This window comes from Hemitrygon akajei, chromosome 3 (assembly GCF_048418815.1).
Source record: "Hemitrygon akajei chromosome 3, sHemAka1.3, whole genome shotgun sequence".
NCBI lineage: Eukaryota > Metazoa > Chordata > Chondrichthyes > Myliobatiformes > Dasyatidae > Hemitrygon > Hemitrygon akajei.
Genome location: NC_133126.1, coordinates 195,905,057 through 195,920,224, shown reverse-complemented (window position 1 = coordinate 195,920,224; position 15,168 = coordinate 195,905,057). Strand labels below are relative to the sequence as shown.

The window sequence follows — 15,168 nt, the reverse complement described above, 5'->3', positions numbered from 1 at the left end:
GCACCCTAAAGGTTAACTTGCAGGTAGATTCGGTGGTAAGGAAGGAAAATGTAAAGTTAGCATTCACTTCAAGAGGTTTAGAATCAAGAACAGGGATATAATGCTGAGGTTTTATGTCAAGGCTGAGGCCTCACCTTGAGTATTGTGAATTGTTTTGTTCTCCACATTTTATAAAACTTGTGATGGCATTGCAGAGTGGTCTGAGGAGGTTCACAAGCATGATTCGGGGAATGCAATGGATATCATACTAGGAACGTCTGTAGCTCTGTGTTTGTACTCACAGGAATTTAAAAGGACAAGGATCTCCCTTTCCTCTTTGAGCCACAGAGCTAGGTTCAGTGTCAGGGACCTGACCGACGTGGTTTTCATCTGTTACAGCACGCCCACCTAGAAAAGTATTAAAATAGTATATCTGTATTTGAGACGAGCGTAAAGAGGAATGTTATATCAGTTACTCCCTCAGACCCTTCCTCCCAAAAATGGTAACTACTTTTGTTCAAACTTTACAGTTTGTGTTTCCCTTCTAATGTGGGCAGCACCTGGTAAATAACTTCTTCCCCATCTCAAGACTCTATGCGATCTTACATTAATGTAATGCTCAGTATCGAATGCGATAATCATGAAGTGGCTAACTAGAGTTTTAGCACCAGGCATGAGTAAATAGCTTACACAGGGGCTAAAATATACCAGAATATTCCAGTTAACAATGTTATATATGCCGTGCATTTTTCATGTAGTATATTCAGTTTTACAGTTATATGCAAGCATAGAGCTAATCACGATGGAGCGCTTGTGATCTTTCAGTCACACATATTTACCTCATTTCCTGCAGATTAGTTACTACTCCACCTGCGCCTGTCTCAGCGATAAGAAAGAATACCCAACGTTCTTCAGAACTATACCCGGCGACCAATATCAGTCCAGAATTCTCGCTGAACTGGTGAGAACCTTTGGCTGGACGTGGATTGGAACAATTAGAAGTAACACCGATTACGGTAATTTCGGAATGCAAGGATTTGTGGAGCATGTGGAAACATTTGGGGTGTGCATTGCCTACTCTGAATCATTCTACAGGACCGATGCGCAAGAAAAAATAAGTAAAATTGTTCAGGTGATTAAACAGGCGTCCACTAATGTGGTGGTGGCCTTTGTTCACCGAGGTGATATGCGAGTTTTATTGAAAGAAATTTGGCGGCAAAATGTAACCGGAATACAGTGGATTGGAAGTGAGGCGTGGGTGACAGGAAAGCTTCTCCCACCTGAAGAAAGAGCAAATTATCTCACAGGGACAATCGGTCCTATTACCCGAAGGACTGAGATAGCGGATCTCAGAGATTATCTTCATGGAGTCCATCCTTCCAACTTTCCTGCCAGCATTTTAGTGACAGAGTTTTGGGAAGCCTTATTCGCATGCTCTTTTACCACAGATAACAGCACAAACCTGGGGAACTCTCCAGTTCAAGTTCGGAAATGCACAGGGAATGAACAAATGGAAGGGATCGAAAATAACTACCTTCCGGCGAAAATGGACGGAAGTTCGTTTCATGTGTATACGGCGGTTTACTCCATCGCTCACGCGTTGCACGATCTGTTCACCTGTGTAGAAGGCAATGGACCCTTTTTGAATAAAACCTGTGCAAATATTTCAAACTTTGAGGCGAGGCAGGTAGGCGTGAATTTCCTTTACATAGGCAAACACCTCAGTAACGATGTGGATAGGTATGTTTACAATTGCTGCAGATATTGATGCATTTTCATGCATATTCATGTACTGGGCATTATTTTTCCGGCACCAATTCTATTTGTGGCGGCTAAATCTTTATTTTCAGAACATGCGTTCAAAGTGAAAGAAATCTGGTAGTTCGGGTTAACAACTTGCTTGTAGAATTGTTCTCTACTCTGCAGGTTAGGTCGCAAACGATTATTAACCAGTCGAGGTCACCAACGCGCAATCAAGGGGAGTGATTGCTTTTACATTGTTCCGACTCAGAGTTCTATTGTTCGTAAATCACGCTGGCCCCTTGTGTCCGCTGGGTACTGTCAAACGGATCGTTGAGTGCTTTCCGCTGGATTATTGTCATGTTTATCTGTCGGTACGAGGGTTGGTTCCTCAGCTATCTGCGGCTCACCACTCAGCCCCGATTCCGCAGTGACATCGTTCCTAAAGTATGGCCATTTCAATATGCCTTTTAATATAGTCGTTCGTTGAGAGCAAAGATTCTAAGATGTAACTTGATTTCTTATTTTGTGATACTTCCAGGACTTTTTTAGATCCTCAGGCGACCTCATATCCTTGTTGATCTTCATATACTGAGATGGTGGACAGAGAATCGTGTCTTCTTCCCGCTAGCTGATATTCAGGTATTCTAAAGACATACGGAATAATGGTAGCACACAACCCCAGCACAACCACAGGAACACTCGTCTCGAGAACTAAAGATCCAATAGGCTACAAGGAGGGAACCGACGTAATATATCAATTATAATGTGTAGATTGCCCCAAGCGCTAAGTAGGACAGATGGTATAATAAGTAGTTGGGAGACTACATAAACATTAACCGTAAAAAGACACGGTCCTCTGCGTCTGATAGATGAAGACCAAGAAGGACACGAGTTCGTCTGAAAATCTACAAAAATCCTTACAAACGCACGAAACAAGAAATCAAGAGCGTTCTCAGAAGCTTCTTACTGAAGAAAAAGCTCTGTTGACAAGTATAATGGACGACTCACAATTTACGAATGTATTCGTCTGTGGGTTAGGGGCCGAGTGGTGAGCCGTGGACAGCGAGGAACCAACGCTCATAACGTTTGATAACCAAGGATACAGGCCAGTACTAATCACACAGCTATCTGATTGGCGGGAGCCACCGAACACAAACGGCCAGCACCAAAACAAAACCCTTTTCCCCAAGCATAAACAACGCTCACTCTTGAATTTCAGCTGGAGACTGGAAGTATGACGTTGTGGCCATCTCTGAAATGTCCAAAGATATACGGTATATTCGAAAGATAGGTTAGTAGGCAAAGGTGGGGTGTGGTCCTGTGCAAATGAAATAATATTAAATCGGTAGAATGGGATAATATAGAATTGGAAGGTGTGGAGTCTCTCTACACTGAGTTAAGAAATGGCAAGGGGAAAAGGACCCTAATAGTAGTTGCCTCAAAACAGCTTATTAGAAATTACAGGAGGAGACAGAAAAGGCGTGTTGGAAGGGCAATCTCATGATAAACGTTTCGGAATAGAACATGAAAGTGGGTTGTGAAAATTAGGTCAGAACTGAACCTCGAGAAAGAGAATTTGCAGAATGTCTAAGGGATGACTTTTAAGAACAGATTGGTGTTGAGCCGTTTAGGGGATAGACTGTGCTGGATTGTGTGTTGTCTAATGATCAGGAAGTGATAAGAGAGCTTAACGTTGAGGAACCCTCTGGGAACAGTGATCATAATATGACTTAGTTCACTTTGAAATTTAGTGAGAATCTAACTTCCAAAGTGAATGTGTTTCTAACAGGTTTCTTGAGTTACAATTTTGTGCTTCTTCCAGGACTTTTGTAGATCCTCAGACGACCTCAAATTTACGAAATTACAATGCATGAGAGGGGAACAGGGCTAATTTAACAGCAAAGGGACACTGGCAGGAAGGACAGCAGAGCAGCAATGGCTGAAGTTTCATCGAAATTAAGGGAAGTGCAAGACAGATATATTCCAAATAAGATGATTTTTTGAATGGCAGAAGAACACTACCATGGCTGACGTGAAGTCGGGGCCGAGGTAGAAGCTAAACAGATGGCAGACAATGAAACTCAAAGTTTGTAAAGCTTGCAGAAGGAAACTAAGAAGGTCATTTGGAAGGAAATGATGAAATATGAAAGGAATTTGGCGACTAATATCAAAAAAGATACTAAAATATTTTAAGTATATAAAGGTTAAAAGAGAGTCAAGGGGAAATATCAGACCAATAGAAAATGACGCTAGAGATATAATGATGAGATACGCAGAAATGACAGAGGAAATGTGTTCGTATTTAGCATCAGTCTTCAAAGTGGCAGACATCTGCAATATACCGGACATTCAAGAGTGCCAGGTAAGTGTAGTATATTCAGTGAAAATTCATACTAAGGAGGTGCTCAGGACGCTTAGTGGTATGGGGGTGGATAAAGCTCCTGGAGCTGATGGGATGTACCATCGGGTTCTGAAGGAAGTAGCTGGAGAGATTGCGGAGACATTAACAATATTCTTTCCAGAACTGATAGATTCTGGCATTGTACCGGATGCCTAAAAATTTCAAATCTTACTACGCTATTTAAGAGTAGTGGGAGGCAATAGAAAATAAACTATAGACCTGTTAGCCTCCCGTCAGTTGTTGGGAAGGGGTTGGAAAGGGACTACAGATAACCTGGAGGCACATGACAAGATAGGCCAAAGCCAGCATGGTTTCCTGAAAGGAAAGTTTCGCATGAGACACCTACAGCAATGTTTAAAGTAATTACAAACAGAGATGGACAAAGGAGATGCAGTGGATTTGGTGTACTTGAATTTTCAGAAAACCTTTGACAAGGTGCCACGCATGAGGCTGCTTAGAAAGATAAGAGTCCATGGAATTACAAGGAAATTAGTAGCATGTGTGGAGAATTGGCTGCTTAGCTGAAAACAGAGAGTGGGATTAAAGGGATTCTATTCTAGGTAGCTGCCGGTAACCAGTGCAGTTCCTTAGGGGTCGGTATTGGAACAGCTACTTTTTCCGATGTAGGTCAATGATTTGGACTATGGGATTAATAGATTTATGGCTAACTTTGCCATAACGATAGGTGAAGGAGCAGGTAGGGTTGCGGAAATAGAGAGCTTGCAAAGAGACTTAGATAGTTTAAGCTAATGGGCAAAGAAGTGGCAAATAAAATATAATGTTGAGAAGTGAATAGTCATGCACTTTGATAGAAGAAATAACTGGGCAAACTATTATTTAGATGGGAAGAAAATTCAACATTCAGAAATGCAAAGGGACACCCTAAAGGTTACCCTGCAGGTTGAGTCGACTGTGAAGAAGGCGCATGCAATGTTGGCATTCGTTCCTAGATGTATGGAATTTAAAAGCAGGGATGTAATGTTAAGGCTCTATGAAGCACTCGTGAGTGCACACTTTGAGTGTTGTGTGCACTTTTAGGCTCTTTATTTTGGAAACGATATACTGACATTGGGGCGGTTTCAGAGAAGGTTCACGAGAATGATTCCAGGAATGAAAGGGTAACAGCATGAAAGACGTCTGGCAGCTCTTGGGCTGTATTCCCTGCAGTTCAGGAGAATGAGCGGGGATATCATGAAATATTTCTAATGTTGAAAGGCCTGATAAAATGAGGTATAACAAAGTTATTGACCACGGTAGGGGAGTCTAGGACAAGGGGTTGAAGGGTGTCGATTTAGAACGGAGATGCGGAGAAATTATTATCGTCACACGGTAGTAAATCTGTGGAATTTGTTGCCACGAGCACCTACGGAAGCTGGGTCATTGGTTGAATTTAAGGCAGAGATTGAGACGTTCTTGATTAGTTAGGGGATTAAAGGGTATGGGAAGAAGGCATGGGTATGATGATGACTGGAATAATTGGAACACCCCAGGACTGAATGGCAGAGCACAATTGATGGGCCCAATGACCTACTTCTGCTCGTATATCTTAGAGGTTTATGGCCTCACTGATGCAGTCACTTCGACTGCTAACCAAACGTTTGCAACCCAACCTCCAGGATTGGCAGACACTGCTATAAGCAAAAGGATTTAATATTTTAAAAGATAGAATTGCCCTGCAGAATACAAAACTTGTGGCCCTGCATGTTCTGCCGGCAATTTAACGTGCGCCAAATAACGTTCCCACAGAACCCTCCATTTATCTTTATCGGTGTGTTGGCATTAAATTTTCTGATATCTATCAGCCTTTACTACAACCACTGCCAATGCGTTCCACACACCTATCACATCGTTACCAAAATAAATGTATCTCTGACACCATCACGTCCACCCTCCTGTTCTTCCCTCCCGTCCCATCATTTTAATATTATGCACCGTGTTTCCAGACCAGACGACTGCACTCAATAATCCCAGTAAAGTTTGTCCAGAGTGCCATAGTGTTTCTGAATTTATGTGCACCAAACCTGAATCCCGGTTAACGACAAGCGTCCCTTGCTTTATTTCTGCAGTTGCTGCACTATATCCGCAATGTCAATTTCAACGTGAAATCGGGAGAAGCGGTATATTTTGATGGAAATGGTGACCCTGTGCCAAGATACGATTTCGTGAACTTACAAAAAAATTTGAAGGGTGTCATTGACATTATAGATATTGGGTATTATGATGGCTCGGCTCCACCAGGTCGCGAAGTAACGCTGAATGTGGAGGACATCATGTGGAGTATGACCGGAAATACGGTATGTCCCGTTCTTTCCCCGTGCATTGAAATAGGCGAAATGGAAAATAGCTGCATGTCTAGGATATATGCTGATATATTAGATGCTAATATTGCTGATAATACTCTACTGTAATGCTATGTAAAGTGCCGTTTCTGCTGCTTGTGTTTGTTTTTTTTTACTTAAGAATTCCGAAAAACCATGAATGAATGTAATCTAAAGGAAAAGATCGTAAGACTATACGATGAGATATAGGAGCAGAGTTAGTTTATCTGGCCCGTCGAGTCTGCCCTCTAATTCATGATTGCAGATTCAATTTGCCTCTCAGCCCAATCTCTTGCCCATTCCCTATATCTCTTCATGCCCTGACCAATGAAGAATAGGGCTGCCTCTGCCTTAAACATGCCTAAAGATTTGGCTTCTACATCTACTTTTGGCAAAGAATTTCGCAGATTCGCCATTCTCTGCCTAAATAAATTCCGCAGCACCTTGAGTTAAAAGAACAGCCCTGCATTGAGTCTGTGTCTTCTGGTATTACTTTCGACCACTATTGGAAATGTTCCATCCACATCCAATTTATCAAGGTCTCTCACCATTAGAGAGGTATCAATGAGGTCACCCTTTATTCTTCTGAATTCCAGTGCATACAGGCCCAGAGGCATCAAGCTCTACTCAACTGAGAAGCCAATCAATCCTAGGATAATTTTCGTGACTCACCTTTGAGCACTGTCCATTTTCTGCACATTCTTACTCAAACCTGCTCACAATGGACCCATGATTGAGTAGCAAAGTTTCCATGGAACTCAATATATAGGTTTGCTGATGACACCACAATTGCAGGCCGTATCTCAGGTAATGATGAGTTTGAGTATATAGAGAGGGGAATAACAACTTGGTGGCATAGTGAGAAGACAATGACCTATCCCTCAACGCCAGTAAGACGAAGGAATTGGTTGTTGACTTCAGAAGGAGTAGCGGACCGCACGACCCCATCTACATCGGTGGTGCGCAGGTGAAACAGGTCAAAAGCTTTAAGTTCCTCGGGGGCAATATCACAAATGACCTGACTTGGTCTAACCAAGCAGAGTCCACTGCCGAGAATGCCCACCAGTGCCTTGACTTCCTGAGAAAGCTGAGGAAATTTGGCCTGTCCACTAAAACCCTCGCTAATTTTATAGGTCCACCGTAGAAAGCATTCTTCTAGGGCGCATCACAACCAGGTATTGACGTTGTCCTGTCCAAGACCAGAAGATGCTGCAGAAGATCATGAACACAGCCCAGCACATCGCACAAATCAATCGTCCGTACTTGGACTCACTTTACACCGCACGCTGTTGGTGCAGAGCTGCCAGGATAATCAAGGACACGACCCACCCAGCCAACACACCTTTTGTCCTCCTTCCCTCCGGGAGAAGGTTCAGGAGCTTGAAGACTAGTACGGTCAAATTTGGGACTGCTTCTTTCCAGCTGTGATAAGACTGCTGAACGGATCCTGACCCAGATCAGGACCGTACCTTCCAAATATCCCGACCTGTCTCTCGTTTTTTTTTTTGTTTTTTTAATGTTTTCTGCACCATCTTACTTTCTGTTTCCTATTCTTTTTAATTTATGATTTATACTTTATTTTTTATTATATTTACTATCGATTTGTATTCCAGGGAGCGCGAAGCGCAAAATCAGGTATCGCTGTGATGATTCTATCAATTGTTTGGCGACAATAAAGTAATAATAAAAATAATCATCATCATCATCCAGACTGGCCTCATCCAACATTACATCCTCGCTTTTATATTCTAGTCCTCTTGAAATGACTGCTAACATTGCATGTGTCTTACTCAACACAGATTCAAACTGCAAATAAAACTTTAGAGAATCCTGCAGAGGGACTCGCAAGTCTTTTTGCAACTCCCTTGTTTGCATGTTTTTTTTTTCAAAGTAGAAAACAGAAACCCCTTTCATTACTTCCTGCGAATTTCATTTCGATAAACGAACGGACATATTATTCCATGTGTCATTCCTTTGCCTATTTTCCTCATCTGCCTAAGTCCTTCTGTAAGCTCTTGACTTCCTCAAAAGTACTTGAGCCTCCATCTATTTTCATATCGTCTGCAAGTTTCTGAACAATTACATCAATTCTGTTATCGAACTCATTACCATATCACGTAAAAAGAATCGGTCTCCTTTTGAACTCCACTCGCGACGGGCAGCCAGCCTAAAGACTGGAGTATGCATCATGTGGTTCAGGTGACACGCCTAATTTCAGCACTCTCAGTTTCACAAGTACCTTATCTATATTTCTGGGAACTTCACACACTTCATGCTGACACCTGGAACTGCCATTATAATTCCAGTATCTTACACAGGAAGAAGTGATGCAAAATTATTTTTTCAGTTCGTCTACCATTTCGTTATCCCCCCATTTCTACCTCTCCAGCATCGTTTACCAGCAGTCTGATATCCACTCTCGCATCTCTTTTACACTTTATGTAACTGAAAAAAACTATATGTATCCTCTCCAATGTTGTTGTCTAGCTTGCATTCATATTCTATCCCTACCTTTCTAATGATATTTTAGATGCATTCTATTGACTTTCAAATGTTTACCGATCCTCTATCTTCCCCCGAATGTTTGCTCTGTTATATACCCTCTCTTTGCCTTTCAAGTGTATTTTAACTTTTCGTGTTAGCTGCGGCTGTGCCAATTTTTTTTCCCCTTAGAATACTTCTTCCACTTTCGGATGTATATAACATGTGCCTTCGAAATTTCTTCCAGAAATTCCAACAATTTCTACTCGGCCATAATACCTGCCATTGTTTCTGAAGTCAATTCTAGCCAACATCTTTCCCCTCACATTTCCCTGAGAGCTCTTTCGCCTTAATATCTCTAATCAATTTTAATTCATTGCAGAACACCCAGTCCAGAGTAGTAGCATGAGCTGCTCTATAAAGGTATCCCATAGACACTCCAGAAATTCCCTTCCCTGTTTCCAGCACCAATCAAATTTTCGCAATCGATCTACGTATTGCAGTTCCCAGGACTTTTGTAACATTGCCCTATCTCCCGTTGTAATTTGTAGGCCACATCGCACTGCTGTTTGGGAATCAGCAAACAATTCTCATCATGTTATTTTCACCTTTGCATTTTCTCAGCTCTATCGACAATGATTGAGCAGCTTCCGACTATATGTCAGGTTTTTTCTAATGATGTGATTACACTTTAATACCGCAGGGCAATGCCGGCCCCTCTGTATTCTTGCCTATCCTTTATACAATGATTTCCCTTGGACATGAAACTCCCAGATTTAATCTTTCCGCCATGATCCAGTGATGCTTCCAACATCATACTGGCCAATCTGCAAATGTGCTGCATGTCCCTCTACGTTAATCCGTATACTATGAGCAATGATACAGTATCGTCACTCCTGTATTCACCATTTTTGACTTGGTCCGTCTTTTGCATTGTAACACATGCTGCTGATCGCAATCTGGCCATATCAACAGCATCTCCTCGGTCCACAATGCCTTTGTTTGTAAACTAGCTACCCCATCTTTTTGTACTATTTTCCACCTTTCTTACGATATATCTTGCTTTGAAACAGAGTTAGCACTGGAAGCGAGTGGCACCATGCTCAACCTTTCGATCCTAACTTTTTCTGAGGTCTTACCTACATCTGGCTCCATAATCTCTCCATGAACTATTCCGGTGCTCTTGTCCCCATCCTTTTGAAACTCTAGTTTAGACCCCACCGTGCAGCATTAACAAACCTTCCGACCAGGATATTAATCCCGCTCCAGTTCAGATGCAAAGCGCCCCTTCTGTTCAGGTCCCACCATTCCTGGAATATAGGCTATTCATCCAGAGATATTATGCCCTCCATCCTACAAAAAATCCTTAACCACGTAATCAACTGTATAATCTTCATAGGTCTAGCCTCACTAGCACGTGACACAAGTAGCAATGTTGAGATAGCAATACTGCCGGTCCTGCCCTTCAACTTAGCACTTAACTCACTAAATTCCATATGCAAAACCTCGTCACTTGTCCTTCGACTTTACACTTAAGCAGATGAAAAGTATCAATCAAGCGGAAACAATCACGAGTAAAAACGCACATAATTGCAAACTGTTATTTGAAGACAATCCTTGTCTCAGGTATCGGTGAATCTAGGAGATTATCTGCTCCTCAAGGTGGTGCAGACCGTTTTATATCAGACAACAACGAATTTGCTTCCTAAATACTTTTTGCGTGTAACTCATGAGATTTGGTCTGATGGTCATGTAGGTCATGCAAAGGAAATGTAATCACCAGTAAGTGTTATTTCAAATCATAATTCAAATCATTTATAATGTTGCCCAAACTGTGAGCTGAACAGATTTCTATCTTGTCCAGTCTTGCTTGGTCAAGTTTTGGGTTGCCAGTATAACACACAATAATGGCATATTTGCATTTGTTCTTATGTGTTAATACTTTTACACTGCTAGACAACAGCAATATCTAATCTTCCATGCCAACGGCTATGCGGTATAAATGAAAGAACACCATTGAAGTTCGGAAGTCTCTTTGAAGCACAAACAGTATTGCAACTACAACATGTTGGTCTGAATGTAGTAACACGGCTACGAGGAGTGCAGATTGGATACACTAAATACTGTTGTTCAATCTTCAAATGAGATAGCCGTGCCAAAGGATCTCATAACATTAAAACGAGTTACATATTCCGTAAGTAGTTGGTTCTAGCAGGGTTGCAATGTTTGGCATATAAGCCACTTGTGTACTCCTCAAATATTTTTGTTACCTTTTCAAAATTAAACTGTAGTTTGCAAAACATATTGAAAACCCGTTGAATAAGAAAGGCGAAGGATCTCGCTATTTGAGACAGATGGTTCCTAGAAAAACTAATGCCAACATTAAGTTAAACATTCTTGTTTGTCAACCTATCAAACAGGTTATCCATGCCAGACAATTAGAAGAACTTCTGGTGAGACCGTAGAAGATCGCATGGAAGGCATTGATTGATGTTCTTAAGAATATTCCTGGCATCTACTGAGCACTAAACTACGTGCAGGTGTTTGGTCACGTGCTTCAAGCGTGCATAAACATGAAGTGAAACATGTCACTCATGATTCATTTTGTGTATTCATATTTAGATTTCTTCATTGAGCATCTTGGCACTGTCAGTCATGCGCATGGTGAAGGATTTCACCAGGATATTGCAGTTATAGAGAAATGGTATCAGGGAAACTGGGCAACGCAATGCTAGCTAATTATTGTCGTAGCCTAAAGTGAGTAGCCTCAGAAAAGGAGTTCAAATGAAAATCATCAACAAACTGTTTTTAGCTTAGTTGAGCTTTTATAAAGCGTTTGCCCATTTCTCAATTAAATGCAATATATTGAATAAAAGTTAATTTCATATTTCTCTAAGCTCCCATGTGATAGAAGTGGTCATAAAAGGTATTTACTTTCAGCCACTTGGGTTCTATCATAATCACTACATCTTTCCGAGCAAGCAACAGTTTCGAAATAAAATGCTGTCGTGATTTTCGATATGCTTAAGATGGAGACAGATCGGTAATCGAAAGAAACTGGGCGTGATGGAAAGAAGGTGTTGAGGCCAAAACTGATCAGCCACGTTTAACTGGTATTTATACAGGCACAAAGGAGAGAGAAGACTTTCTTTATTTGTGTAATTATGACCTTGTTTGAATCTACTTTCAATTTCTCTTCCCACGGTAGCATTTACTAATATGTAAAACAGACGACTTGATAGTTTGGGTCTAAGCATGTGCATAGTTGTAACATCGTACAATGAGCACTGGATATTTTATTTTGCTTTACTTCTCAAACTCAGTGTTAAGGCTTTGTTGTCAGATCTTCAGCATAATTAAAAAGTGCATTTACACATCCAATGGATATTACCAGGATGTTTTCTGTTGCTTCAGATCCCACGAGCAGTTTGCTCAGAACCCTGTCTTCCTGGAACTAGAAAAGTTAGCCGGAAAGGGCAGCCAATTTGTTGTTTTGACTGTGCAGAGTGTCCCGATGGTGAGATCAGTAACGCCACTGGTAAGTGCGGAGACGAATGCAAAGATTTTCCATTACACAGTTCTCTGTTCACATGCATTTTCACCTCAAATGATTTGTTTCCAGATTCCACGGGCTGCATCGGGTGTCCAGCGGAATACTGGTCCAATCAGGCAAAAACTGAATGTGTTTTCAAGAAGATTGAGTTTCTTTCATTTGGAGAAGCCCTGGGGTTTGTATTAGCGGCACTTAATCTACTGGGAGTATGTTTCTCTTTGGCCACCGCTGTGATTTTCTACCGGTATCGAGAAACTCCCATCGTCAAAGCGAACAATTCCGAGCTCAGTTTCTTGCTCCTTTTCGCCCTACTGCTTTGCTTCATTTGCTCTCTCGCCTTCATTGGAGAACCATCCGGATGGTCTTGCATGTTGCGACGCACAGCTTTCGGTGTCGTGTTCGTTCTTTGCATTTCCTGCGTCCTGGGCAAAACCATCCTTGTCGTGATTGCCTTCAGAGCAACTCTTCCCAACAGCAGTATGATGAACTGGTTCGAACCGGCACAGCAACGCTTGGGTGTACTCATCCTTACCTTGTTGCAAGGTTTAGTTTGTGCTGTTTGGCTAGGTGTGTCACCTCCCTATCCCCATAAAAATATGAACCATTACAGAGACATTATTATTCTGGAATGTGACGTGGGTTCTATGGCGGCCTTTTGCATAGTCTCGGCCTATATTGCTCTGTTGTCCATAGTGTGTTTAGTGCTTGCATTCTTTGCTCGGAAACTTCCGGACAATTTCAATGATGCCAAGTACATCACCTTCAGCATGCTGATCTTTTGCGCTGTTTGGATAACATTTATTCCAGCTTATGTGAGCTCTCCGGGAAAGTACACCGCAGCTGTCGAAGTGTTCGCTATCTGGGCATCGAGCTTCGGTCTGCTTTTCTGCATTTTCGCACCGAAATGTTACATTATTTTACTGAAACCAGAGAATAATACAAAAAAGCATATGATGACAAAAGGGACTTCTCTGTAACTTCGAGCGTCCCTTTGAAAACGTGTATGTAATCCGCGTTCAGTAAACGCAGTTTTGAATCCTTTTGATACGATCGAATTTAATTTTTTTTAAATTTAAATCTAATCTTTCGATGTCATTTAAAATCTGTTGCAATATGGTATTTAGGACAGTTCCACCATTTAAAAGAAAATTTGAACAGGAGATTATTTGAATTCCGAATGACATATTCCTGACTTCTTCATGATTAATTATGACTATTATTAATTAATAATTATTAATAATTAATAATTATTAATTAATGACTATTATTAATGCTGAGTGATTTAGATGCATATCATATTTTTACTGAGTAATTTATGTAATTAGTTTTGCTAAAACAAGTGTATGGGACATTGGAAAAAATGTTGAATTTCCCCATGGGGATGAATAAAATATCTATCTATCTATCTATCTATCTATCTATCTATCTATCTATCTATCTATCTATTAAACATTACTTGTCAAAACATCTCTTCAACCAGTACGTATCTCAAAATCATGCAAATAGTTCTCCATCCGTCAGTCTGAATGGAACTTGAGGAATTTTAAAGTTTCGACCGTTTTTTATTCATTTTATTGTTCAAATCAATTAAGTTGCTAGCCATCTGAGACGTTCTTAATTCGTTGCTGTTAGCAAAGGTTAGAAAAAATATTTTCCAACGTTTTTGAGCTCTCTTGCGCTTAGTCGCCATAACACCCGGTACCATTCCTGTCCAAATACTTAAGCAAATGCGCTTTGGTTTCATTATTTGTTGAAGCTGATTACTCCTGCTGGTAGTATTTTCCATACTCTAACTACCATTTGTTTGAAGAAGGCCCCCTCATGGTCTCCTTACACATTTCATCGTTCACCTTTAGACTATGCCCTCTTGCTGTAGTCTTACCCAATATCATTAGCAAAATCTCACTTACATTTACCCTATCGAAACTTCCCATAATTGTGGATACTGCTATAAAATCTCCTTTTTTCCTTGCTAAGGGAGTAAAATCTAACCTATTTTACCCTTTTCTATAACCCATGACGTGGCAGTATCCTCGTATATTTTTAATGTACTCATTAAATATTTTTTGATAACTTTCCAGCAGGTACGTAGCAGTAGCTGTACACAGTATTCCAAATTTGGAATCAGGACTCTCTTGTACCACTTGAAAATAGCATTCGCACTCTGCTACTTCATAAAACTAATCTCCGAAAAGCTATAATGTCACCCTACTTACCTTTATCGTAACTTTCAAAACAATTATCGATCTACATCCTCTGACCCTCCATTCCACAATCCTCACTGCCCTGCCTGTCACTTTATAAGTCCTAACCTGTACTGTCCTCCCGATGTACATCCATATAGTACCACTATCTAAACTCCCCACGAGGCCAATCTAAATTTCGATTCCAGTTGAATACGTCTTCTTGAATGCAGACCGACTGAAACTTCGTGACCGACCTGTGAAGCGGAACTTGTCAATGTCCTTGCTAAATTGCATATAGAAAGCATCCATTGTCTTGTCTTCATCACCATTCCTTGCACCCTCCTCACTACGGTAGAGCCGACCTACCACTCACATAACCGTTTGACTATCCATTAACAAGTCCTGTTTGTTGAAAATTTTAATTATCTTATCTCTTAGCGCAAGGTATAATAATTTACCCAAGACTGCCGCAGGACTCGCCGAACTATACATAGCCGGATTATTCTT

General features: G+C 41.0%; 1 protein-coding gene across 1 annotated transcript in view; it reads left to right on the top strand.

Annotated features, from left to right (window-relative positions):
• The window catches only part of LOC140724641 (extracellular calcium-sensing receptor-like), a 31,569-nt gene extending 18,117 nt beyond the window's left edge, over positions 1-13,452 (top strand). The window contains exons 4-6 of the mRNA XM_073039065.1: positions 833-1,666; positions 6,190-6,400; positions 12,545-13,452. Of these exons, the coding sequence (XP_072895166.1) occupies positions 833-1,666; positions 6,190-6,400; positions 12,545-13,452 (1,953 nt within the window). The remainder of the gene's footprint in view (positions 1-832; positions 1,667-6,189; positions 6,401-12,544) is intronic.
• The last annotated feature ends 1,716 nt before the right edge of the window (positions 13,453-15,168 follow it).